The sequence below is a fragment of the Gambusia affinis genome, linkage group LG14 (genome assembly GCF_019740435.1).
Source record: "Gambusia affinis linkage group LG14, SWU_Gaff_1.0, whole genome shotgun sequence".
In the NCBI taxonomy this organism is placed as follows: domain Eukaryota; kingdom Metazoa; phylum Chordata; class Actinopteri; order Cyprinodontiformes; family Poeciliidae; genus Gambusia; species Gambusia affinis.
Genome location: NC_057881.1, coordinates 13,311,642 through 13,339,414, shown reverse-complemented (window position 1 = coordinate 13,339,414; position 27,773 = coordinate 13,311,642). Strand labels below are relative to the sequence as shown.

At 37.2% G+C, this 27,773-nt stretch overlaps 2 protein-coding genes across 2 annotated transcripts; one reads left to right on the top strand and one right to left on the bottom strand.

Annotated features, from left to right (window-relative positions):
- Window positions 1-436: 436 nt before the first annotated feature.
- Window positions 437-6,842, bottom strand: si:ch211-57n23.1. The gene is made up of 6 exons (XM_044139262.1): window positions 6,665-6,842; window positions 5,513-5,586; window positions 4,164-4,240; window positions 3,073-3,219; window positions 1,294-1,833; window positions 437-659 (listed from the first exon to the last, which is right to left on the bottom strand). Exons 1-6 carry the CDS (start codon window positions 6,840-6,842, stop codon window positions 515-517), a joined length of 1,161 nt encoding a protein of 386 aa, XP_043995197.1. The 3' UTR covers window positions 437-514.
- On the top strand, window positions 6,636-23,554 carry pip4p2 (phosphatidylinositol-4,5-bisphosphate 4-phosphatase 2). The gene is made up of 7 exons (XM_044137931.1): window positions 6,636-6,946; window positions 13,227-13,375; window positions 14,541-14,647; window positions 15,276-15,399; window positions 18,434-18,486; window positions 21,023-21,113; window positions 22,271-23,554. Exons 1-7 carry the CDS (start codon window positions 6,841-6,843, stop codon window positions 22,412-22,414), a joined length of 774 nt encoding a protein of 257 aa, XP_043993866.1. The 5' UTR covers window positions 6,636-6,840; the 3' UTR covers window positions 22,415-23,554.
- Window positions 23,555-27,773: the final 4,219 nt, after the last annotated feature.

Sequence of the window (27,773 nt, the reverse complement as noted above, 5' to 3'; positions counted from 1 at the left end):
GTTAGCTTCACACACCTGATTACTGATACTGGATGTTTCCAATATCTTTGAAATGTATCAGATGTACTTCTATTTGCCAGCCAGAACTTTGAACATCTTTTAGTTTAAATAATTCAATATTTCTTAAATGTTTACACATCAGAATGCTTACTTTTTATTTAGTAATGGATTTATTGTTTAGATTTCAGATTAAAATACATGTCAATGCTGTACTGGGTAACCTTTATATCTATATAAACAGACAAAAACCACCTTTCAAGTTTGACAAGTCACTTATTCTGATGCCAACCTCAGTATATTAAGTGTTTTACAAGGTGTTTTATACGACTGTAAAATGTCTATACGGATCATTCGGAGTCGTAAACGGGAACGGCCACATGTGTTCGGGTTATGGGTTTGTACTTTTTTCTGTTCTTTTGCTAACAATTTAGATTTCCTTTGTAGGCATCGGAACTTATTATGCATGCACAATTTAAACTCTTGTGCCAGATGCTTGTTGAGGAGGCTCTGGTTGCTATTGTTGTCGAATGAGTTTGTTGAGTCGAAGGTGTATGTTGAGCAGAGTCTCCTCTAAAGTAGAAAAGCGGCTCTCCAGGTTGTTTGCCAGGAGCTCTTTTCCTTCCATTGCCTCCCTTGTGTTAGTAAGACGCTCTCTTATGCTGTCAGGAGGGAAAATAAAATAAAATGTGAAGATTAGACTTTTGTATTCCCAAGTTCATACAAATTCAAGAGAATTTTTCTTTTCTTCATTCTCTGTTTTCTTTTATTATTTTTTTTAGCCAGAGCTTCATTTTACCCAGTTTGTCATTTGGAAAATGCAATGAAATGACTCAAATTCTCCTTGTAAGACATGTGATGTAGACCTTCTGAAAATCTTGTTCATTAAGCTCTAGACTCAACATCTGGTTGTGGACATCTGGTTGCAGACAGATGAAAACACATTACAAATTACCCAGCGTCGCTCATTTAGCTAAAATTAAGCTGGGAAATGTAATTTGTATGAGGAAAAACTTAGCATACACTTATTGCTCTGGATTGAACAGATGCGTGCTTGAAGAGATGCTCTTAGTAAAACACCAAAAGGCTAAAGGACAAAGGTTATGACCCAGGAACATGGGAACTGCGCTTGAGACCTCACATGCAGAAAGACAGCAGATTCATTATATAGAAAGATTCAGTATAGTCTTGATCTTGTTTTACTTATAGAATATCCACGATATATTCAAATACATGCGCCAAATATATATATTAAAAGTTGTACATCTCACAATCAGAAGATTTTCTGGTTCTCACCTAGTAAGAATGCCCTGCTCCTTCCCCTCTTTCCTTTTCTCCACCAGTGAGACAAACACATTCTCCATGGTTTGCAGTATCTCCGTCACCTTCTGGTGGTCTGACTGGATGCCCTGGACCTCCTCTCTGGCTTGGTGGTTGTAGGAAACCCCTGCTTCCTCCACCCCGCTCTGGTCAGACACCGCCTGCAGAGCGGCCCTGTTCTGCAGAACAAGCAGACGGGACCTGGCAAACTCCTCCGGTTCTGCTACAGTTTCCCAGCAGACTGGAGAGGAAGGTGGCAACCAGAAGCGCTGCGTGCAGTTGACTGGTTCTTTTGTGAACACCTTAACAAAGGAACTGTCAGCAGGGAAGGCGTTGAAGAGATGCAGCAGAGAAGATCCAGAACCCATTTCCCAATCCTCGAAGTCAGGTTCTCCTGATTCTTGTTCCTGTACCACTTCTGGTCCTCCATCCTCTGGTTGGGAGCAGACACCCAGCAGGAGGCAGCAGGAGAAGCAGAGCCAGGCCCTGCTGGCTGTCCACCAGAGCATCTCCAAACTGGACGAAAAAGCAAATTAAGCCATTTCATTTCTGTGGGGATCTTTTAATTTTTATGACATTGTTTTTGATTTTGAAGAAAGACTGGATTTTATTCAGATTTTTATTCCCTTTGCTTAACAGGAAGGTCAGCTAGAATTTATTGGCAAGTTGTTTTCACAAAATAAACCATATTAGCAACAGGAATATGAATACACAACCAACTAATATACAGGAATATAGCTATAAATAAAAATGAAAAGCTAATTTACTTCAGTATTTTAATATGAAACGTGAATATGATATATTATATAGAGATTGATATATTTTGTGTAAAACATTTGGTTTCTCAGAAAATTTTAATATGATATGATGATAATTTTGTTATTACTGCTACTATTTACTAAGAAATTGAATAGGAAAGGATGAAAAAAGACGTGAGCATTTCTGCACATTTCATTGACAATAAAAGTTACAGAGTCTGGAGGAAGAGTGGAAAGGCAGAGAATCATTATTGCTTGAAGTCCAGTGTAATGTTTTCACAGTCAGGGATGATTTTAGGGGCCATATCACCTGCTGATGTTGGCTCACTGTGATTTATCAAGTCCAAAGCCAGCTCACTCTTTTTAAGGAGGAAAAAAAAAAAACGGGTGTGGCTAATGAGGTGAAACTCAGTTGTTCTACAATGTGGCTAATCAGTAATTCATGATTTCACATTTTTGGTTGGGTTGTATCATTTTAAAGGCGATTCCTTTGTTTACTCTGGTTATTTTTGACTGATATTAAAGTTTGGTTGTTGATCTGAAACATTTTGTTGCATCAGAAATGCAAAAACAGAAAAGCAACTTAAATTTTAACCGCACTGTGCCTGCACATGCTTTTCAGTTCACATTTCTACATCTAAAATCCATTTTTTACTGATCTTGCATATCAACAGAAAATGTTTTGGGTTTCATTAGCTATTAAACATTTTGTTATTTAATCGATTTACTAGAATAAAAATCAATATCCCGATTTATTGAGACACACCTGTAATACATCTACAAAAACTCTTTAGCAACTGCTCTCATGTTTTATTACTATCTGGTTGTGTCAAAATCGTTTTCCTTTAGTAGCTCAGTGGTAGCCAGAAAAGCGGCAGAGAAACTGATGAGGAAAAAAAAAAAAACCCTGTCCACTTCAAACAACTCAAGCAAATAAAAACATATTTCAACTATTATAAGAAGAGCTAACATTTGTATTGATCGTAAAAGAGCTTACCTTGTAGGAAACAGCAGCGTGAGTGTGTTTGCAGCGGCGCTCCTTTGGAGCCTGAAGTTGTTGGAAAAAATGAGTCGACTCCAGCCTTTACTATGCAGTCTGAAGGGCTTTCCATTGGCTCGATTACAGCAGTCTAGAGCCAAAACGCTGTGGAGGAAATGATGAAAAACTTACCTCAAATTAGAGGCTGAGTGATTTCTTGTTTACAGCTACAAAAGTCTGTCTGGTGGAAATGTGCGGCAAGTCTTTCTCTGATACTGGTACTTATAATTGTTCATTCGTGTCTCATATTTCGTTCTACATAAATTAGGTCTTGTATAGAAAGCTAATCTTTATTTCATTCTTTGTCTTTTCTCTCTTTCTGACTCTTTTACTTTGGTCATGGAGGGGGTAGAGGTAGTGATGCTCCTGGTATTTATTAGCCCTTTTTATACGTCCTGAACAGGAACAGTTTGGCCCAGTTTCAGAGGACGAGGAATCTGTTCACACCTACAGTTTTCAGAAGGAAGTCAAACATTTTAAGACTATAATAACAATAAAAATGTCCAGAAAAAGCTGAAAAACTTTATGAAGTAGTTTTACTTGAGCAGGGAATGATGTTGTCCAGTATTTACACTCTGACATAAGCAACGAGGAATGAGATACATTTTGGCAAAAACAACTAAGATTGTTGGAAACATTTCAGGGTAACATAACAGGAAGCAGAAAACACTATCTTAGGCTGAATAGGAGCAGCTTTAGGCAGGGCTTATCTACCTTAATCTGTCAAACCTGAGATGCACTAAATCAAACACCTTATGAAGTTCTTTTGTAGCTAAAATAGAAACATGGTCACTTGAAAAAAATAACTGTACTGGGTCTTACGCAGACAAGGATGTCAAAGGATTAAATTTCTGGCTGTCTGTCTCTGTGCACATGGCAGAAGAATAACAGAGCTCCAAGACCAAACAAACTAAACACAACCACCTTAATAGTGTTTTTGCAAGTCAATCCAAACTTACCCTCTCTATTGAGCTTTCAGAAATGTAATGTATTTCTAAACTTGTTGAGACAAAAGCAATTCTTGACAACCGCAAATGTTCACCGGGTACCAGATGTACTCGGTCTGGTAAAAGGATTCGTGAAGCACAAGCTCCAGTTCTTCTTCCTTGGATTTTATGTCATAGACCTGCACAAAGTTATGCACAATAATTCAGTGGAAGGAGAAGGATTTATGGTTGTCAAAACAAAACAAAAAGCCTTAAAAGTGTGGTGTGCTTCTATTTGCTTTATTTTACTGCAAATACATACAGTGAGTTTTTACAGCATGATGTTGCCACCGTCATATTTTATCTTATGAAGGTGTGTTCAGGGCTAAGTGTTTTGCTACTTTTCCTCCACAGATTGACTGTTACATTTTGGTCTTTTCTGACCAGAGCGCCTATTTCCTACTCGTTTGCTGAATCCCCTTTATGGCTTTTAGCAAACTTTAAATCAAACTTCTTATGGCTTTCTTCTTTGTTATTCTTCCAAAAAGGTACATATGTGTAGAGTGTGTTTCTAAAAGTTGTCCTGTGATCAGATTCTATCACCTCGGATCTAGATATTTGCTCTAGAGGGGTTATTATGTATCTCTCCACCTCTTTTTTTCTTTTTGGCCTTTATTTACTTATTCATTTATTTCTGAAAGCAAGGGATGTTTGTTTGTGAAGCACCACTCATCTGTAGGGTAAAAGAAAAAGTCTTAACAGCAAAAACAAATTAACAGATAAAAAAAAACTGCAGAGGAGCTTTAGTGGTGCAGAATAAGCACTTTGTTATGACTTGCCTTAGGTACATACTCTTTTGCACTTCTATCTCTGACATTCTCCACATGAATGTTAAATTACCCTCTCACGGATGGTAATTTAGAAAATTCACCCATGAAGTCATATTTACTATCAGCTGAATAGAAATGAAAAGAATAAAAGACTTTAAAACACGAGTCATTTTCCTACAACTTCACAATCAGTCACTCCTCTCAGTGTTGAAGTATCATATAACTCAATAAAATACTTTAAATTGGCGGTTGCAGTGTAATAAAAAGTGGAAAAGTTCAACAAGTCACAACACTTTTTTGAGGGCCTGTAAATAACATGACTCTAATACCGGCATAAATATTTAAGGTCACTTGGTGTAAAATTTAAAGTAAAGCCTCTTTTCTTTTTGGTTTATATGATCAAATTTTCCTCATTCAACCATCTGGACTGTTTTATTGCTCTCATTTCTGGTCGACCTCAGCTCATCGAGTGCAGGATCAGATCCAGGAGAAAACAGTAAAGCTATCCTCAGCTCTCTGCACTCGATTCCTCGTTGCTTTTTGTATCAGACGATGACATATCCTGGTGGTTTATAGGACATTTAGTGACTGGAGTAGCTCTCTGAGGTGTTGCTGGTCTGTGAAACCTGGGCAGCTCATCACATCCTCTGGTTCCACTCTGTCGATCGCTCCACAAGCCAAACCAAAAATACTACTGCCAGTGGCTATGCTGCGAGCTGCAAGAAGATGCGAAACAAGCTGAGAACATGGATAAAAACTAAACTTTCATCTCTTTGGTGTGGTTTTAAAGTTTTTCTGTATTCTGATCAATTGAACAGTTACTCACAATCAATCAGTCTGCCATAAGACATTCATTAGACATAGCAGAAGGTACTGTGGTCAAAAACGAACAAAAATTGCAACACACTGCATGTATGGAAGAAAATCATTGTGATAGCATCATATTACAGGAATATGTTTCTTCATTAGGGACTAATCAGAGCTGGTGGGAAGATGGAAGGAGCTAAAGAAAGGAAAAACCCATCATAAAACCTGCTGGAGGTTGCATTAGATCTGTCCAAACTGACTGAGCTTGTATTATTGTGTAAAGAATGTGAGGAAATTCAACCTCTGGATGCTGGTAAAGAAACACCCCAACAGACAGTGACAGTGATTGCAACAAAAATAATGCACACAACACTTCTCTGCTTCTCTCTTTTTTTTGTAAAAGAAACAGAAAACTAAGGTCTGATCTGCAGTACATGTCAAATACTTGTACTTTCTCCCACCTGAGCTCTGCTATTGCCATACTAATCAAGTGATTTTCCAATTCTAGGAGTGGCAGTGGGTTTTATTTAGGGGTATCTGGGGGGTTCATTCATGCAAATGCAAACCATGAAAAAGTTTGAAAACAAACCGTGTATTATTTCTCCCTCCATTTCACAGGTATGCGCTAACTTGTGTTGGAGTATCACAGTGAATCTCAATGAAATACATTAATCTTTGTTGAAAAAGTCAAAATAGTTTTTCAACGCGCTGTAAAGGAATCGGTAGTCCAACAGGGACATCTAGCGGTGACAATTGGAAAACTTGAAACGTTCAAGTCGCTCCCTTTTACTAAATAATGAAACTTTCTCTTTAGGATCGGAGTGATATCAGGGCATTTACGGCCCATATTGACATTTTGCTAAAATTAGTAAATTATATTGAATCATTTGTGGAAACTTTAACACTCAGGTTTCGGGGACGTATTTTAGGCCACATTCCAGCGCAGTGACCCGGCGACAGCTGAGAGAGGTGAGGGGAGGGGATCACCGCGGAGCTCCTCCTCCTCCTCCAGCCGGCTGACGTCACCGCGGCTGCAGGACCGGAGCAATTCGGCACCAAAAGCCACAGCAGCTGGGCTGCAATCCCTGCCACCTCCTCTCCGTGCCGTGGGAAGACTCGCTGCGGCAGCCAGGAGCTTCCCGTTATTTGTCACGGCGACAGACATGGCCTCCGACGGCATGGACGAGCGCTCTCCGCTGCTGTCGGCCCCCAACTCCGAGAACGTGACCCCCACGGCTCCCCCGTACCTGCAGGATTCAAGTCCCCGAGGTAAACACAGTTTGCGGATCTCCCACCCCCCGGCCCTCCACACTCTCCCTCTGCTCCCTGCATTTCTGCCTGCATGCATGCTGAATCATTTTCAGGGCGTATCGGGTTTGTGCGTAAATAAATCAGAGCCAGGCGCAGCGAGGCAAGGGCATCGGCTGGAAATCCGACGGCAGCTGACAAAAAGGTGGAGCTTGGACTGTGAGAACTGGAGCAGTGGGTTAGAGACGAGAGGGGCCTACAACAACATCGACCGGGGCTTTTTGGGGCTTTTTTTAGAGCAGAAATGCTTGCATCACGACTCCCCGAGCATTGGGGTGTTTTCAGGATGACAACAGTGGTACTAATGGGAAGAAAATGTGTGAATCCAGCTTTGAATGTAGGCGTCAATGTTGTGCGTTTACGGGGAGAGAGTTGAGGCACTGCAGATGAAGCCAGGCCAGCAGCCTTTTGTCCCAGATGTCTCCTTTAAAAATGATAAGAAATGAGTGAGTTACTATCTTGAAGAAAGCAGATGTTTGTTGTTCTTTTTTGCTTGTCTGCACGAAAAGAAAACATGCAAATAGTAAGATAATTGGTTTCAGTATTCAACAGATAGTTTCAGTGGTCTGAGTGTTTGATACACTAGATCTCTTGAAGATGATGTATAATGACCAAAGAGTGAAGTCAAACCACATTTTTCTGGTCAGCTCTGAACAGTGATCAGCAGATCAAATACTGAAAAGTCAGATTTTTTTAAACCGCCTTCTCATTATATGTATCTAGACTACAAAACCCACATTTTCTACAGATTAATGGCGCTCCAGCATAGAGTTCTCTGTCCTCTCAATCTAGAAATGGTCCCTCTAATCATTCATGATTACTAGACAATTTGTGATTGCGAGAGATTCACCAATCAGTCTGCCAATTTCCCCTCGTTTGGCTCAGTTAGGTGATGATCAGTTCAAGCACTTGGATGTCTTCAATAAATGCATCAAAAATAAGAACTCAGACTATTTTTGGCTCTATAAACTCAGAAGCCATCAGCAAAGATAGTTCTCTCTCCTTTGTGACAGGGATTGATCTTTAAATCGAAATCAATCAAATAATTTTCAGAGATGAAGTTCTGTTAAATAAAACAATGTGCCTCAAAGCTGGATGAATTCATGATCGCTGGTGATCCACTAATTACATTTCTGCACAAAATATTGCTAGTACAGTATGGATTTAATTCTAACTTGCTGTAAAATGATAATAATTTGTGAGGGACAGCCAATATATCAGCATCAACATTGACGGTGTCAGTCATTTTTTTAACTAAATGGTCTTGTATTTATTGGCATCTTGTTGCCATGTGTTTCAGAAGGGGGTATTTTTGTGTGTGCCATTTTTTATGAAGTCCAGGCAGCATGCAGAAAGAAATGCTGCCAAACATTTTCCCACAGACTTGTGGAACACAAATAAACACTTTTTGAAGTTGGAATATGATTAAGAACATGATTAAAAACAAAAAAGGCAACGGGAATAGCACTCAAGAACTCATTCAGTTGACTTATGCCTTATGTGATGTCATTAGGGGCGCTTTAATGTTTAATCTTATTATTTTGATTGTGATCTTGGTCGAACAATAATGAACTAAAACATCCAAAAATGAATCGCAAAAACGAGTTTCGTAGGATGCAAAATACATCTGAAGTGTGTAGGAAGGATCTTAAAGAGAAGTTTAGCTAGCAGCTTTAAAACTTGAGTAAAATGTGATTGTACATGTGCACATTCTTTTCCGCATTGTTGGCGTTGGATTTACCTTGAGGCTTTATTTAAACCGTAAAATAAAACCCCCTCGTTCAGATCAGAGTCTCGGTGATTGCTTTCCTGATAACAGAGAAGTCCATTTAGCGTTTGTCTGGTTTCCTCGGCCTGAGGGTTTACACGCTGTTCTTTTTGTGCCCTGCAACAATGCAGCTTGCTGTACAGAAACTAAATGAATGAAATCTGTGACCGGATGAATTTCAGGAGTTCAGGGAAAAAGTGGTCTAATCCTGCCAAATTTATACTAAACCATTGGATTAATCATAGAGACTTTAAGGATCTGTGACGCGACAGTCTCTTTGTGCAAGGGTGGCTGGGTAAACCCCTAAATGAATGTTAGCTTTTTAAAATTATTATTATTATTATTTCTTGGCCTATTTTCTCTGCCCTCTCTGCTGCTCGGATTATCTGTTAATTCCACTCTAAAATTTGTTGGCCGATAATCAGCCAATTGGTTAGGCGGATTACTTTCGTCTAAACCGTGATGGCATTTTACGGACTGTGATGACCAAAAACCAGCTGCATTTAAGAGATTGCGTGAAAATGACAGAATTTGGTTCCTTTTTCTTTCCTTTTGTACTCAAACAGAAATCGAGAAGAGATTTGTTGTGTTTGTTTAAATTGGTTTAAGGTAGGGGTGGGCAATCCTGGTCCTCGAGGGCCGGTGTCCTGCAACTCTTGGATGTCTCTGTGGTCCAACACACCTGAATCCAACAGCTGAATCACCTCCTAAATGCAGTCAAGTTCTCCAGAGTCCTGCTAATGACCTCATTATTTGACTCAGGTGTGTTGAAGTAGAGATACATCTAAAAGTTGCAGGGTGTCGGCCCTCCAGGCCTGGAGTTGCCCACCCCTGGTTTAAGGGGACAGAAGGAAGTCTCCCTGTTTGTGTTTTGATAATCTGCTTGTTTTAAGCACTTAATGAACTGAAAGCAACAACTTAAATCACAGATAATTTTCAAGCATCAGTTCCCATGCAGACACCTCAGAGTCGGTCTAAAGTCTAGATACAAGCGGTGTGCTGTTACTGGAGTTTACTGTTTAGGCTTTGGGTTTGGCTGATCAGTTTAACTGACATGTTAAAAAACATAAAACAGACCCGCTTGAGGACAGGTTTGCATACTGTTTTCTCATTGATGGAGAATCTGCGTTTCTATAATGGCACTCAAAAGTACCCAACCCATGATTTTCCATAAAGCACAAACAAGGATGAGAAATAAATCCAATTTTGTTTTATTATTTTTTACTTCTGGATAGCTCTAAGCAGATAAATAGATTATTGCTCAATTTAATTTTCTCAGTTTGTTATTCACAATATAATAAATCTAAGACTTCAATAAAAACATTTTTTCTTACTCAATAACATTTTATTAATGATTCGTAACCTTATAAATGATATGTGAACAAAACAAAGGTAACAAAGGTCACAAGGAGTCTTTAGTAATCCGGGTTTAGTGAAGGATAATCCAGTCCTGATCTGACATTGTTTTAGATTTTGAAATAGAGCTGATATGAGTCAGTTCAGATGCCAAAAAACAAAGAAAAATTGGCTTGTTATTTCTCCTATGAATGGAAAGACAATCAGACTTTAGTGTTGCTCCATAATTTGTGCAATACAAACTACTGAACAATAACTTACTCCTGATGGATTTGAAAATAAACATCATTTGACCAAAAGGAAAGTCAAAGGAGAAAAAAGTTTGGGCTTTTTTTTTTACAGTTATTTTGCTTAAAAATAAACATTAAATATCATTTATGAACGTCTTAATAAGTTATTGAAAAAGCAGTACGTTTTTCTATCATTTCTGGACAGCTTTTGATGTTTCCATCAGTATTATGATCAACAAGCTCTTGGTCTTTGTGGTTGTAAGGTCTTCTTGCAATCACTCTAATCTTTAGCTCTTCTCAGTTAGATTTTAGTTGGGATCCTCCCTGAGCCGCTCCAAAATGTTAATGTTACTTCGAATCTGAAGAAACATGCTGACCAAACTAGGAGATTGCTCTAAATAAAAAAAACATGCTGTGTATGAATAATTTTTGGGTTTAAATTTACTTATTACCAGCTTTGATGTCACACGTTTAGCCTTCTTGTTACCAGCTGAAGTCTGAGTGCCCCTTTACTAGTTCAACAAAATGTTCTTTAGGCAGGAATGAATTGACGTTATTTAGAAAATGGAGTAATTTTATACTCAAAACGTTTGAGTACAAATTGGCAAATTAATAAAATACTCACTGAAGCCGTGCTCTCTTTTGTAGCTATTAGAAAAAACATCTCTCATGCCACCAAAGAAACAAATTTTCTCTGTAGCTTGTTACATCTCTGTGCCCCTTTTGCCTCAGTGATACTAAAAACTGGTTATTTTGACTTATCTGTCCTCATTTAAGACTTCCATACTGAAGAGTCATGCAGCTGGCAGAGGGTGTGATATGTTCACTGACCAGGAAAAATCTGTCTTCTAGTCAGACGGTCTGTAAAATACTGCAAATTAATTTAAGAGAAACTTGAAAATGCTAATTAGATTAAAATAATTGGCATAACCACAATTACACCTTTGTAGCAATGCGAGACCATAATATACTACTTGTTTTTACAATATTTTATATATATATATAATTTAATTTTTTTATTATTATTTAAAAAAAATCTTTTTACAGTCTTAGTTTTGGTGGGTGCCAGGTGTTTTATCTATATTGTTTTGCCACAAACTTCAAGTCTTGCTATAATAAAGGCTGGGGCCTTTAAACGGGGTGATGTGGGATGCATGTTGTGGTAATGCTGCCTGTGGTTCTAGTGGGTTGTCTTCTTGTCTTACTTCTGGCTCAGAGGACACAGAGAGGAAATCTATAATGGGTGGATTCACTTTCAGACATGCATTAGCACCATATCTGTGCAAAATACCAAGAGGGAGAGGTAGAAGTAAAATCAGGCCCGAACTGAGACAGACAAGACGGAAAGAGAAGGAATGATCTTGTATCTTAGTCAGTTTTTAAATCTGTATTATTGCACAGCAGGTCCTGTTGGAGTATCTTGCAGGGATTTTACAAATGATAGTGTCTGCACTAACTAGTGTCTCGTCTGTGGCCTGCTCTAGTTGTAATTCTAGCCAGGATTATTTAAATGTTGGCAGGGAGTCCCACCTGTCCCTGGGGTTGTAACTGACTGGGAGCCAAGTGTCGGAACCAAACCCATTTACCTGCTGAAGACGAGGATGAAACACGCAGGGGACGCCTCTCAGGAAATATGAGCATATGCTATTTTATTTTAATTAGGTTTTTTTTCTTTTGGACAATAAATGGACACAATTACAGTGTTGCATAAAGACACAAGTAATGTATAGATGGTGAAAAGAGAGGTTTGAGTGATTTGGGGTGTTGCACTTGTAATTTGTTTCTGCTGTAATTTGTTTTATGAATATTAAGACTAAAACAAGTATATACTTTTGAGTGAAGATAAATATAGCCAATTTAATTTTGATTTGATCATGTCTAATATTTGGATTAAAAAACAAAGAGTTACTGCTTTTTTGACTGTAAATGCATCAACCAGCATTGTGTACTTAGATGATTGTTCTTTAGTTAAATTAAAACATCAGATAAAAGTTAAACACTCATGTGGATAAATTGTATTCATCTTGTGATTCCTCCATTTTCTGTTAAATTAAAAACCTGTTAAAGATAAGGATGCAAATAGAAAAGTGCAAATGTGTTTTAGTCCTCAAAAAAGGGAATCGATCAAAAATCTGAGTCAGATTTCAGACCCCAACAGGAAACAGGAACAGGAATCAGAACTGTAAGGATTTCATCTGCAACTCTGGTTTTGACAATCAATGAACCAAGGATTGATATTTTTATATTTGTAGAAAGGAAATTGTCACAAAAGATGAAAAACACTGTCTGTGGCATATTTTTTTTTTATTCCTATAACCACCCAGCGAAAATCTTTATTTTAAATTAATATGGTTAAAAATCACAAAAAAAGCAGACTCTCCCCTTTCATTTCAGACGTTTGAACAATCAAAAGTGTATTTTTGACATTTTGACAAAATTTAAAATAAAGTGGTAGCTTATTCTAGAAAGGCTTCTGCTCTTTTAATTTGATAAATATCACAATTTAATATTAACGGGATTACTTAGTGCTGGACTAAAATTGATTAAATTGTTTACATGAAAAGTTTTCTAAGCTAAAATGAACTGATATCTGATGTGAACAGATCAGATCAGATTTCCATCCTAAAATTAAAGGGCCATTTTCTCAAACAGTTGAATTATAAATGAGTTCAAACATCAGATAAAGCTACAATAACCACAATCCTCTATTCAGTTCTCCTAACATCAAAACCCACAATTTCTTATTAAACTTCTCTGAAATGTGAGTTTGTCCTTCACCAGACATAGGGAGTCAGACGGTTGATGTTGTTGCTGCTGTGTGTGTCAGATGCATGCCATTAACAGCCGGGATGTTTGTGTTCTCCTTGTCCTCCTCTTCCTCTGAAAGCCGAACTACCTCCTCCTTACACAGCCATCGCCAGCCCCGACGCTGGCGGCGTGCCCGTCATCAACTGCCGCGTCTGCCAGTCCATCATCAACCTGGACGGGAAGCTGCACCAGCACGTCGTGAAGTGCACGGTCTGCAACGAAGCAACGGTAAGTTGAGGGAAGAGATGGAGTGAAAATCTGAAAAGTGTGGCGGGAATGTTTACTTACCTCTCAAAGTTGACTCTTTATAAAAAAAGATTTTGGTGCCGTTACGCTAACAGCTGTGCAAATACACCGGCTGAAATTGTGACCTAAAGTGATAGTCATGATATTTTGTGCTACTGTTGTGATAATGAAAAAAGTGACAATAAAAAGTATTTATTGCTTCTTTTTTAGGTAGCTGTGTGGCTGCAACTGCATTACACAGGGCAAAAAAACATAACATGCCTCTATAGGACACCAGTCACATAAAGTGTTATTTGTATCACTAAACTGAACACAATAACTACATTTAATCATATTTTCAAACTCATTGATACTCTCAATGAAAAAAAACAAAAAACAGAGGAGAAACTGGTAAATAGTAAAATAACAATCCTAGGAATAGGGAGAGTTTTAGGATGGTTTTAAACATCATTAATTGGGGTTTATCACAACAATAATCAATCAAAAGTCTTATCACGATAAATGTTCACACCGAGGTAAGCCATCCCGTTTGCAGCTCTGACTGCATGTTAAGAGTTGCTGTGATTCTGTAAAGGGAAAACGCCACCACAGCCTCAAGTCTTTTGTTTCCTCTAACTGGTTTTCTTGCAGGACTGTGTGCTGAAGAAAGCCGTCGCCACTGAATGATGCTGCCACTATGTTATTTTTCTTTTCTTTTTTTTTACATATGCCCAGATTTATAACTAGCAGTTGTCATGACAACAGTTTCTTCTGCCTGTGCATCGTCTGCCCAGCCACCATGGGCCTGTTGGTGGCTGGGCATTCCTTGGTCTTTATGTTCTCTTCTTGCTTTATGTTCTCTTCTTGCTTTATGTTCTCTTCTTGCTTCTTTATGCTCTCAAATAAAGAAGCAAAAGTAAATTTGTCACTATAAAGTTTAATTAAAACCATCACAATACAATGCTGATATGAAGTGAAACTGTTCCTTTACTGTCTGTTACTGAGCAAATAAGAAACAGTAAATCTAACTTGATGGTTTGCTTTGACATGTAGGAAATAATCATATTTTTCTTAAACAAACTTCAGGATAAATTCAGCCTTCATGTTTTAAAGAATAATCCGTATCTGTGTGTTTATAAGCGTTTTCTGTGTGTTTGTTCTCACCAAGCCCATCAAGAACCCCCCTACAGGGAAGAAGTATGTGAGGTGTCCCTGTAACTGCCTGCTTATTTGTAAAGACACATCCAGGAGGATAGGATGTCCTCGACCAAACTGGTTAGTAACGAATTTAATTTCCCCTAATTTGCTATTTGTTACTGTCTAATACAGACAGAAAAAAAAAAAAACATTTTGGTAATAAATAACTTTCTGGTAAAGTAGATATGTGAGAAATTATATTTGTTTCTGTAATTACAAAGACTTTAAGGAACAGGCATTGTATTTTTTTTAAAGAAGAGCAGGGTTAGCATAATTTTTATTTTTCTGCAAGAAAAGATGTTCGAACTGATATACTATGAAACCTTATTGTTATGTAGAAAGTAAACCCTGTGTGGAGTAAGGAGATTATGCTATCGGCATTTTTATATTGTAATAGTTTGTTTAAACTGCTGGTGATTGTTGCAAAGACCTGAGGCAGCAGATAGTAACAGAGATTTACCCACAATTCAATATACTAATAAGTTCTTAATACATAAAATGTGATATATTTAATCAAAATATCAATATTTATTTCATTTATAACAATTTTGATAAGTTAAAGTGTTTACTTTTACTTGAGCATGTAACAAAAGTATTATGCACAAATACATAACGGTGTTCAATTACGTATTTTTTGTTTGGGCATTTTTCTATTTATTAACATTCTCGAATCCTGAACTTTTGCAACTGCTCCTTCTTTTTGCAGCAGACGCATCATCAACCTAAGCCCGGTGATGGTGATCCCCGAAGAGCAGCCCGCCCAGCCGGCGCTGCCCATCCAACCCGAGGGGATGAGAGTGGTGTGTGGTCACTGTGGAAACACCTTCCTGGTACGAAAACCCACAGACACGGACAAACACTCCCAGTCGGCTGCAGATATGTTAAAGTTGTTCTGCTGCTGTTGGCATGTGCATAGAAGTCATTTTTGCAGCCTCGTTGCACATTGGCTTATACTTTTGATTATATCCTGAACAATTTGTCTGAAAAATAAATCTGCTTGGAGGAAAATAAGCAACATAAAAAAGTCATACATCTTTTATTGAAGCACGTTTTGGATAATTATCCCATTCAGTCTTCTCTTGTAAGAGATTTTTAGAATTTCTCCCATAATTTCATCTTGAAAATCTGTCACATTGTAAAGGCATCTTATGTCATCTATTGAGAATTAAGTTTGGGCTTTGTTTAAATGCAAATGATTTCACTCCACATGAAGATGATGTATAAAATCTGACTAAATCTTCAGCTTTTCTTTACGCTTGACAAAAACTTTAGCTCCATTTAAAACAGAGAATACCCACATCATGATGCTACCACCACTTTGTTTCACTGTGGATGCTGGATTCTTTCTGGTGACCTTTGAGGTCAGAAGGTAGAAACCTTTCCCCACAAGGTTTTCAAAGTGTAGTCCATTCAAGTATCATACTTCATTTTTCAATTTCAGTATAGAGAAATGTCAAAGTTTCTGAACTTTATTAACTTTTCCAATGCCTTTTTAATATTGAGTATTTAAGAATTTCTGGAAAAGTTGAGATTTTTTTAAAACCTAGATTGATATTAAGGTGATGATTCCTTTTACTTTTGCTTCATCATATTTAAATCTTTTGTAAAACTCACTGTTAGCTTTGATGTTTGAGACATTTATGCAACCTCAGAAATGGGCAATTTTACAGCTTTCCAGACACCAACACTCACGTTATTCCTTAATTTGTAAGACATACAGATGATAAAACCCAACTATTATTATACTTTAATGTTGAGTAGGCTATTCAAAGTGCAAGAAAATTCAGAAATCTTTGTTATAGATATGTGTATATGTGAAATTGAACAGATCCATGTGTTTTTCATCAGAAAATGATTGTGTTTCAGGCTAACTAAACTCCTTTCTCGTTTAGCTGCCAGCCCTCATCTAATTTTTATTTTATTTATGATGGCTTTTCTTAATAATCCATGATATAAACAATATATAATTCTATGTATTTATCGTTTCCTTCTCTATCCTAATATGTTAATAAAATGAAATCATTTGGATTCCTTTGTAATCTAGTTCAGCAAACTACGGTTTTATCTAAAAGTTGCAAATGTCAGGAAAATCCAACTTGGACAACTGAACTTTATTTACAGTTAATCATTAAATGACTGGCTGGTGTGAACTCCTGAATACTGAAACTAAACCAGAAGGACTCTCACAAAATTCTAGATTTGAAAGCTTTCACAATTTTTATGTTTTATATTTTCGCCTCGAAATGTGCATTTGTTTTTCATCTCATTTGTGCAGAATAAAATAAATGTCACTTTTAAATATGGTAAATGTTTGTCATGTAAAGCTTCTGCTTTTTTATGTCTACAGTAGAACCAATTTATTTATCAGTGGAAGACTTCTGACTTTTAAAATAGTTATGAAAGCAAACTTGGGGTACTTTACTTTTTCAAGTGATCTCAATGTTTTATTTGTCCTCTACGTCTCCGACTAGAAGCCACACGAAACTTTATTTTTGTAGATTAGTTCTTACTGCCATACAACTTTTATTTACCGTATTTTCTGGACTGTAGAGCGCACCATACTATAAGCCGCACGTACAAATTTTGTGAAAGAAAAACAAAAACAAACTGGAAATGTACATATATGAGCTGCATCGGGCTATAAGCCGCTGGTATCTCCACCGCTGGTTTTCCATAAAGACGCAGCAGAGGGCTGGGTCCTTAATAAAACTCTTAGATTTACTAAAAGGACGCAGCCCTGTGTCTCCAATGCCGAAATATGGTCTCGTTTACGTGCAGCGGCTCTATTTCCGTCTTGTACTGCCAGATCGATAGCCATCAACTTAAAAGCTGCATATGAGTTTGAAGAAATTTCTCCGTCGTGCCTGCTACTAGCACGTGCTTGTTCTAAAGGAAAATTAGCACTTTCTTCTTTGATTTCTAATTTTGACTTCCAATGATTCGCTTCCTGCTAAAGAGCCCCCTGGTGGTTGAAGAAAAATACACAGAAAAGCCGCACCGTGTTACAAGTCGCATGGTTCAAAGCGTGGGGGGGAAAAGTAGCGGCTTATAGTCTGAAAAATACTGTAGTCTATGCTCACTTTCATTAACTTTATGTCACAAAAAATGTGCAGATGCAAGGCCACCATTTCATAGATGTATCTTCCAAGCTTAGAGCTGTTACTCTCTTAACGTCTGCACATTGTCACCTGCGGCCTGTAGGGCAGCGAGGACGCCAGGTCATCTCAGCCAATGTCTGGTCTCCCCAGTGACGGCTCTCCTCCAGCACAGCAAGAGGTTGAAAAAGACCTGATCTTATCGTTGGACATATTAACAACAGCCTAACATGTTTCAGTCTGTGGATTTCTTTACGCTGATTATTCCATTCTGTGCACATGTGGCTTCCAGAGAAATTATTCATTTAAAAAAGAAATAAGATTGATGTGTAAATGCAAAAATTTCTCAACCTCCGTTGAAAATTGCTGCTTACAATACTGAAAATATATTTTTTTGAATAAATGTTATTCTTTCACTGAGGCCGCATGTCTTGAAGTTAACGTTGCATATAACAGGTTAATTATGTTCCATTATTATGCTCCAGGCTGTATTAATGATTTTATTTCTTTACACTTTTCCAGGGCCAGATAAAATCTCAACTAATACAAAGCTGCACAAATTAAATCTGAATTATCTGAGGTGCTAACTTTAACAATAAATAGTTGCAAACCTTCAAAACGGATCATTTGAAATCAGTCTCGGGAAGATGTGTGCTGATTTGTGTCTAAAACAAGAGTAGCATTGTAGTGTGTTTACATGTCTGTGTTGACGTGCGTGCATATTCTTTAAAGCTCAAATTAAACAATTGTTTTTATTTTGTCTCCACAGTGGATGGAGCTTCGATTTAACACGCTAGCCAAGTGTCCACACTGCAAAAAAATGTGAGTCTGCTGGAAGTTGTGAAACGATCAGGTCACATTTCTTTACAATTCATATTTTCTAATACTCGCATGTTTTGCAAATGTTTAATGTGTTAAAATGTTGGAAAATATGCTAATATATTTGCTAACATGCTTGTGAAAGTTTGAACATTAGTAAACATATTAGGGAACAACAGCAAACATCGCTAACTTAATTATTATTTGACAAGATATTTGCAAATATCTTCTAATAAGCTGAAAAATACCAATATGTTTGCTCATATCCAAACGTTAGTTTTGCAAATGTTTTAATCTCTTAAAAATGACCAAATAATCTGATTGGTTCCAACTAAAGTAATTATGCTTACATGTTCGCAAATATTTCTAGAAACGATTGAAGAATGATCAAAATTCTTTGCACATAAATATATGTTCAAAAATGTCACAATTGCTAATTTTACCCTGTTGATTGTTTGCTAACATGCTGGAGCAATAGGATATATCCCAACATATTTCCCAATACCCAGACATGCATGCTGTTGTCACGAGCATGTCTGAACCAATTTTTTTTTTTAATGTTTAATGCATTTTAATAGTAGCTCCTAAAGGGTGTACATGTGATGTAAAAAAATTTAAACAGACAACAAGCTAAAAAATAATTTTTTAGTCTTAGCTTACACACTTTGCCTTTAAGGCAGCCACGTTGGCTTCATTTAGTTCACTCTCTACTTGAATGATAACTTTTAAAGAAAAAATACAAACATAACATATTTCTTTAGCCCCAAATTGTTGAGGAAAATTATTAGCAATTCATTGCTTGTACAGAGTTGGTTTTGTTAGAAAAACTTTATGTAGATATAAAATCCCCAGACATAAATTTAAGCGCCACATTTCTTCGGAATACGCTGTAATCAAACGCTTTCTTAAAGGGTAAACCTGCTGCAGTCGGTTTCTTTAGAGGTCTGGATTTGCAGAGGAGGGGAAGCTAATCTAGACGTGTGACAGGAATTATAAAGGGCGGTCTCACATGTGGTGGTAGTAAGGTTGGCTGGTCACAAGATGAATAAGTGGTGTTTGAGCAATCAGTGGTGTTTGTTGAGAGAAATGATAAGGAACTGCTTTGGAGCTCCTCCAGTGCAGTCTGACTGTTTGTGAAAAACAAAACTCTGCATCCTTTTTTGGGGGGGAGAAGTATTATTTTTTCTGTATTTTTTTTTTTACATAATGTCAGGTTTCTAGAAAGGTAGCTGGGGCTAGTAATAAAATGTTTAAGGAAATCCACTCTTAAGGAATCTTTACTCTAGTTTGATCTGAATATAGTCACTTGCATAAATATGCTTTTTAAAGACTTTCTTATTGGCTTAGATGCCACTCAAACTTTAACAAATGTTAATAATTGTCTAGATGCTGAACTGTTTTGAGAATTAGAGATGGGAAAGCATGTTGGTCTCATTTCTGCAGCAGTGGGCCTCTAAATGTTGCTGAAAGAAGAAGTGAGCCAGTAGAGGCAAACCCCCCACCCCTTGTAAAAGTCCAGGCTTCATTGCAACATATTGTTGGTTTTTCACTCTGACTAATCATAAAATTATGTGGAAAAATCCAAGTAGATATTTTTCCATCAGTTCTGATAGGAGCTTAAAAAAAAAGAATAATTTTCTTAATTTAATCAGGTTTTCTGTTAGATTTTGCAACATTTTCAGAAACTGGCAAGAAATCTGATCTAAATGATCAGACCTTTTGATGTAGTCTAGCATATAATCAGTTTAGAGGAAGTTAAAAAAAATAACAAATATTGTCCTGTTTATATTTGCTGTAACCAATCTTTTTTTTCTTCTACAAATAATATTCTCAAATGAAAGATGTTTGAGCAAAAAAAAAAGAAGAAAGATCAAAATTAAAACGGTTACAAGAATCAACATGGTAAAAGGAAGGTGGAAGTTAAGATGCTGCAGCGTTTTAAAGTTGAACTTCCCTAGTTACATTCATCGTTATTAAGTCATTTACCGTCTGTTCCCACATTTTACTTTCAGATTGTTTGGCTGGAAATGGCCGGGGGATTCCAGTCATTCTTTTATGTAGAGCGCCTAGAAAGAAAGCAGAATGCTGAACGATGAACAGGGAACTGGAGACAGAGACGTAATGTGGCGAGGTTTAAAAGCAGGTTGAAGGCTAAATGTCAGGTGATCAGCCCCCCTCAGCAATCTGAATTTCAGCGATCCTTCAAGAATGCTCAAGTCCAGTCACATGAGGGGCATGTGAGCGCTGAGAAGGGGAGGGAAGCAAAGTTATAATGTTGCAAGAAAAGAACAGGATGCCAGTTGACTCCTCTTATTTGTGTTTGCATTGGGTATGCTGCTCGTGACAGTCGCCATGTGTAAAAAGGATTTTCTTTTTCCTCACATGATCATTGCTGATGTTTGGTTCAATCACATAACAATATAAATATTTTTCCGTTTTTTCTTCTAATCCTTTGTCCAGAAGAGTTTTCTAATACATAAAATGGACCTCTTTATTTTTAATCAGCCTTGCTGACTGTTTTCTGCTTTGCTTCCTGCAGATCGTCTGTTGGCAGTGCTCTCCCTAGGAGGCGCTGTTGTGCTTATATAACTATAGGAATGATCTGCATTTTCATTGGAGTGGGTTTAACAGTAAGTATGTCCTGCCTTTTTCATTTTTGTTTTTTCTTGTAATATGCAGTGATAAAAATGCAATTTTTGTAGCAGAAAAATAATTAGAAGCACTCTATATACAACTTGGGGAAAAAAATTTAAGAGGCCATTTAAAACGATCAGTTTCTCAGATTTCACTCTTTATAGGAAAATGTTTGAGTAAATTTAACATTGTTCTTTTATTCTATAAACTACTGACAACATCTCTCTGAAATTTCAAGCAAAAGTTTAGTATTTATTAGCAGACAATAACTAATGGTCAAAATAACAAAAATGATGCACAGCTTTTAGACCTCAAATAATGCAAAGAAAACAAGTTCATATTCATTTAGAAACAACAATACTAATGTTTTAACTCGGGGAGAGTTCAGAAATCAACATCTGGTGGAATAATCAGGAGATTTTCAATGGGGTTCAGTGCAGAGGCCTCTTATTTTTTTCCAGAGCTGTATGTTGGTTGCCATAGAAGGACAGATATCAGTGTTTTGAGAGGGAAAATGACCTTTAACATTAATGTTCACAGATCCTACACTGCAAAAACACAACATCTTGCCAAGTGCTTTTGGTCTAGTTTCTAGTGCAAACATCTTAGTCCACTGAAAATAAGACGGAACTAACTTACAAGTAACTTTTAAACAAACTTGTTTTAAATCAGTAATTCTTTAATATTGCTGAAAATGTCTGACTTCCACTAATAAAGGAAAAATGTTTTGTTCCAAATGAAAATAATCTGCCTGTAGAACTACTAATTTATTATATCAGTGTTAAGAAATTAGTTTAAACAAACTCTTATATCTTGCCTAAAAGTTACTTGTAAGTTAGTTTTGCCTTATTTCAAGTGTACTAAGATATTTGCATTGGAATCTAGACCAAAAATACTTGGTAGGATTTTGTGTTTTTTCCAGTGTATCTGACTGAGCTTGAAATAGTTTGCAATGAAGGATGGGGAAATATTTAGGTAATGGAGAGAGATTGTGTTTTCAGTGTCTAGCTAAGGTGGCTCTCTAGATTCATGCACTAAACAATAATGTACACATTTTGTTGGTTTTTAATAAAAAAAAAAAGGTTTTTCTATGTTTTCAAGGCAGTGTATGCAAGTATGCCATGAAATATGTTGTTTTCTTGTGTTCCAACAGGTCGGTACTCGGGACTTTGCCAGACGTTACAACGCCACCTACGTGTCCTGGGCGTTCGCTTACCTGCTGGGTCTCATATGTCTGATACGAGCCTGCTACTGGGGGGCCATCAAAGTCAGCTACCCAGAAAACAGCTTTGCCTAGACCGGGAACAGCTCAGCGAAGCCAGGCGTGGCCGAAAGTGCAAATTCCTCTTTTATTTTATTTTATTTTTTTCTCTCCATATTCTTCAGATTATAGAGCAGCCAGGTTGAGTGCAGAAGCAAAGTGTGGAGGAGTGTTTGCTTGGAGAAACGTATTTGGGGGATGTGTCTCGTCGTTTATGGTTGGAAGGTTTTTGATCCTGCTGTCTGACCAAAGCTGGTACATGTTCAAACCCTGACCGAGACCTGCGGATTACCAAGAGTGAGAAAACTTTAAATCTGGATTTTTCCAGATGCTTGGAAGGATATTTGGTTCAAAACTCTGGTTAAATTGAACAATTTTGGACCTTTCTTTGTCAGCAACAAGCAGTCTCTGTCTTCATTTTTATAGCCAGATCCAAATGACACAACCCCCTCCCATTTGCACTTCATGTTTTATGCAAATAAAATTGTTTTGCTGCTAGTAAAATCCAGCTACTGATAGTTGCACACTCATACTCGACTGCAACCGCTCTGACATAGTATTATGTTATTTTAATTCAAAAAATGATTGACTTTTAAACATGATTGTCATTATTTACCCATGCGTGCCAACTTTGCTGCCCAGTTTTAGTCTTGAAAAGTTTCAGATAAATCCGTTTTTATTAAAATTTTATTTTCGTTCTGTGCCTGCAGCTGTTAAAACCATATTAAAGCAATAGCCTCTCCTGGTCATTTTCTGAAACAGTCTTGTAATCTGCTCTACTATTCTCAAAGTAATCCCAAATAACATGCATGTTGCCTCCTTCCTGTCGCTGAGGTGGCGTCTTGCTCCGTTTCAGAGGTAGATCGTGGCTGTGAAGTTCCTGGTTTTGCTCCACTGCCTGTGCGTTCGAATGTAAACCTTCCTTCCTCCACTGAGATCGCTGCTCTCCGACCTCCTGTGAACTCTGTGCTACATCCCATCTCTTTATCTCCAGCGGAGGGCACAGTTTGAACCTTGTTTTGAATGTGACGATGATGATGATGAAGTAGGTAAAATTTAGAAAATACCTTGTACATAGTTTGATTTCAGTAAAGGTGAGCAAAGTCAGGCGGAAGGAAAAGATGCTTCATGAGTCTTTTTAAAAACAAATAATTTATCAATAAAATGTTAAAAGTATCTACTTGTCTGTGTTTTTCTTGGAAGGGGTTAGAAGTCTGAAATATGAACTACAACTTTTCAGACATTTTATCAGGCTGAGTTGCCTGTGTGATGTGCAACAAGCTGCTAGGAAGCCACATTCAGTCCAAACCCAGAAATCCATATAATAATATGAAAGTGTTAGAACTATCCATCCATCCATCCATTTTCTATACACCCTTCATCCCTAATGGGGTCGGGAGGGTTGCAGGTGCTTATCTGCGTTCCGGGCGAGAGGCGGGGTACACCCTGGACAGGTCGCCAGTCTGTCGCAGGTGTTAGAACTAGAATGCATTAAAAAGTGGTTCTACAAAGTATTTTTCAACGGAGCCTGAATACAAATGCATACCACAATATTCAGATTTTTATTTTGTATAGATAATTTTGAAAAACAGTTCCCTTTTTTCCCCCTTTTTGTTTCTTCAGCTAGTTTTAAATAGTTTTCACGTGTGTTTGCTTGTTCTTATTTGTTATTATTAGTTAAATATTGATTAGAATTAGTTTATTTTTTATTAGTTATTATAGTTTGTTCTTTTATACTTTGGTTAATTTTTTTATAGCTTAGGCTACATAGAATATTGTGATTGTATATTCATCCTTTGGGTAATGAATATGCAACAGAGGATACTATTTTCAAAATATTCTTCAATTATTATTGATCAACCGACTGACTCTGGTGTCTTTTTATATGGGCTAGCGCATAATTGCCACCAGGAAAGATTTGAAGGGCTGTAATTTGCTGATAGCTCCCGGGAACTGCTTGTGAGTGTGTGTGTGTTTGGGGGTGTTGCTTGAAAGGCTAATAAATGGATTCATAAACACGGAAGCAAAACATATTATATCTACAATTTCAGTATGTTAGTTAGTTTTATAAATGCACACTGTAGTTCCTGTTGGCTAAGATTCCCCCCAATTAATTACCGTTTTTATTTATTTCAGTTAACGAAAATGTTTTCCCAATTTCAGTTTTGGCTACTTTTAGTTAATTATAATGACTTTGGTCCACACGGTCTCCAACAGTCGGTCCAAAGTCAATATTTAGTCTTTCGGCTTGGTGTTAAAAAAAAAAGCACAATTCATATTCTTCCACCAGGGGGCGCATGTTGTAGTCCACTATTGTGTACAGATTAACTCCCCTTCATCTGTTGTTAATGTTAGATTGTCTTCGTTTTCCAATCCTGCTTTTATATGCAGTGTGTTATTCTCCCCACGAATTCATTAGTGATTGGTACAGTTTATAAATAGTTTTCTAATGTGATTTATCCTTATGTCCTGTCTTTGCAGGAACGTTATGAGCATATTGTTAAGCTTCTAATTGGACGCTCTTTAACATGTGATAAAGAATATCGTTGCCTCACAGCTTGACCTCACCCTTCTGTGAATTCCCTTCCAAATTGTTCGATTGTTTAAGAGATAAAGGACGTTTTCATGTCTCAGTAGCAGCGGTTTGTCTTTCACAACGGCCTTCAGTTGCTAAAACATTAGCGGCTTGATTTGTTGCCCCCCCGGAGCGCAGGTGACAGGAGAGGGGCAGGAATGCAGAAAGGCCATCAAACTTGAAGGTTGTAGCCGCTGACAACAGCTGGAGACGGTGATGTGTGTTTCTCGTGTGGAACCCGAGGGCATCATCAGTCAGCATGCAGCGTGTCCCGGGAAGGCAGCTGCAGTGAGAAGGCCGAGTAGCCGAGGTGACCGAGGGTGGGATGGAAGGAGATCACTTGGCTTCGTAAATCAGTTTGAAGAAAGTTTCCCCTAAAGCAGCACTGTAGAGAGCACTACAGTAGACAAACCAAAGTTCAAGGCTTTTGTTTCTTTCCTTCATCACCTGTGACGTTTCTGCACAAAATTGATCTTTATGATTTTTCTCTCCAGATAGGGCCTTCTTGATATCAGAAGGTCATTTTTTTCATACAGGTAACTTCATGTAGTAAAACCATCCACACTGAAGAGTGTTGCAGTTGGTTCCATCAATTAGAATTCAGCCGTCGAAAAATGTCCGCCACCAAGCATAGAACTGTCACTTTCAGGTTGCCAGACCATTTCACGGTTCCTCTCTAACAAAGATAACAAAACGCATTACTGTGGAGTTGGACAGCCTGAATTCACAGAGGTTAGCGAGGACAACCACCTGCAAATATCTGCAATATGCAAGTACTTGAGACCCCATCTAAAAATGCTTGCAATGTTTCATTTTAATAGTTTAAGCACCATATATATTACAATATACATTAGTATTCACAGTGGAAACTGTCTTAGCACTACCGCAGAAGTTAATGTCAACAGTCTTCCTTCTCTCCACTGTTGGGTTACATCCAATAAACACCAAGAAAAATGAATGGCGCTCCTGGATTGGCTGCTTTACAAAGGTGCCAGCCAATACAATGTCAAGGAGCTTTGTGTTTCCGTTTCCCAAGATGCCTTTTCTTTCTAATATTTTAGATATGCTGCATCTGCAAATAGGCAGATTTTCTTTGAATGATTTGATAGTTATGTTGCACAAATTAAATCCGTGAATAGGTGCGGTAGCAAATAAAAATCACAGCATGTAGTGAGTGTATGTTCCCACGTCACGTCATTCAATCTGCACTGGACTTGCCCACAACTTGAGCAGATATAACCATAGACTAAAAACAAACTACATTGCATTGTAAGTCGATCAGCATTTTTCTCCTCCTCTTTCCTTTTGAATGGACAGTTGACAAACGAGGACATTGTTTCCATTTATAGAGACAGAGGGAGAACTGCATGCCAACGAGTGGAACACTGTGGTCCAGCTGACCCAGGAATAAAATGAAGATGGTCACCAAAAAGTCCAAAATCGGTTTGCATGAGCCCTAAAATGACACAGTGTCACTGTCTAATCTTAACAACTACTAACTTGGAGAAATTATACTTTTAAAAATTAAATAAGTAATCAAACAGTCTTTAGAAAGTTTTCAAATATTGATAGTTTAAATCAATGCAGACGTTTCCAGCATCCACTCCAAAGTAGAGATTGGTTGATTTTTTTTAAATTAATTAATGTATTTATTTTAAATAAATAAAATAAATTTATTTATAAATAAATTTATTTTATTTATTTAAAATAAATACATTTATTATTTATTTATCAATAAATAAATAATAAATTACATTAATTAATTAATTTAATTTATTTATTTATGGTCGCCAAAAGGTTATTTATTTAAATGAATAAATTTATTTTATTTATGTAAAATAAGCAAATTTATTTATATAAAATAAATGCATTTATTTATTTATTTAAAATAAATAATCAAATTTATTTATAAATAAAAAAAATTATTTATTTAAAATAGATACCTTCTTTATTTATTTATAAATAAAATATTTATTTATAAATATTTTATTTATAAATAATATATATATATATATATATATATATATATATATATATATATATTTTATATATAAAAAAAATATATATTTATATATATATATATATATTTTATTTATAAATAAAATATTTATGTATAAATATTTTTTTTATATATATATGTCTCTCCAGACATATTTGTCCCACCCACCCGCAGTAAAATTGCATGTCTTTACAATTACAATATACTGTACAATCAATCATTTTAGATTCCCTTATTTTCCAACTGCTGGAGGAACACAAGGGGAAATAACCAAAATACAACCTCAAATGAGTAAGTAGACTAAAGGAACCTAAATAGAACAAAGAAAAATAACTAGAAACAAGTAATAAACATAATTAGAATCACTAATGAAGAACAGATGTGGAAAACAAGGCAGAATTAAATGGAAACAACTAAGGATCACCAAAAGAATCTGAGGAGGACAGTGGCGGAACAGCAGCCTTGGAGGACGATGGCGGCAGAGCGGAAACCTAGGAGGATGCCGGCGACATAGTAGAAACCTCGGGGAACATTGGCAGTGGCCGAGAGACCAACAGGACTCGCTACGAAGCCCTGGAGGTCAGCCTGGAGATCAACAGGACTCGCTACGAATCTCTGGAGGTCAGCCTGGAGACCAACAGGACTCGCTACGAATCTCTGGAGGTCAGCCTGGAGATCAACAGGACTCGCTACGAAGCTCTGGAGGTCTGCCTGGAGATCAACAGGACTCGCTACGAAGCCCTGGAGGTCAGCCAGGAGATCAACAGGACTCGCTACGAATCTCTGGAGGTCAGCCTGGAGACCAACAAGACTCGCTACGA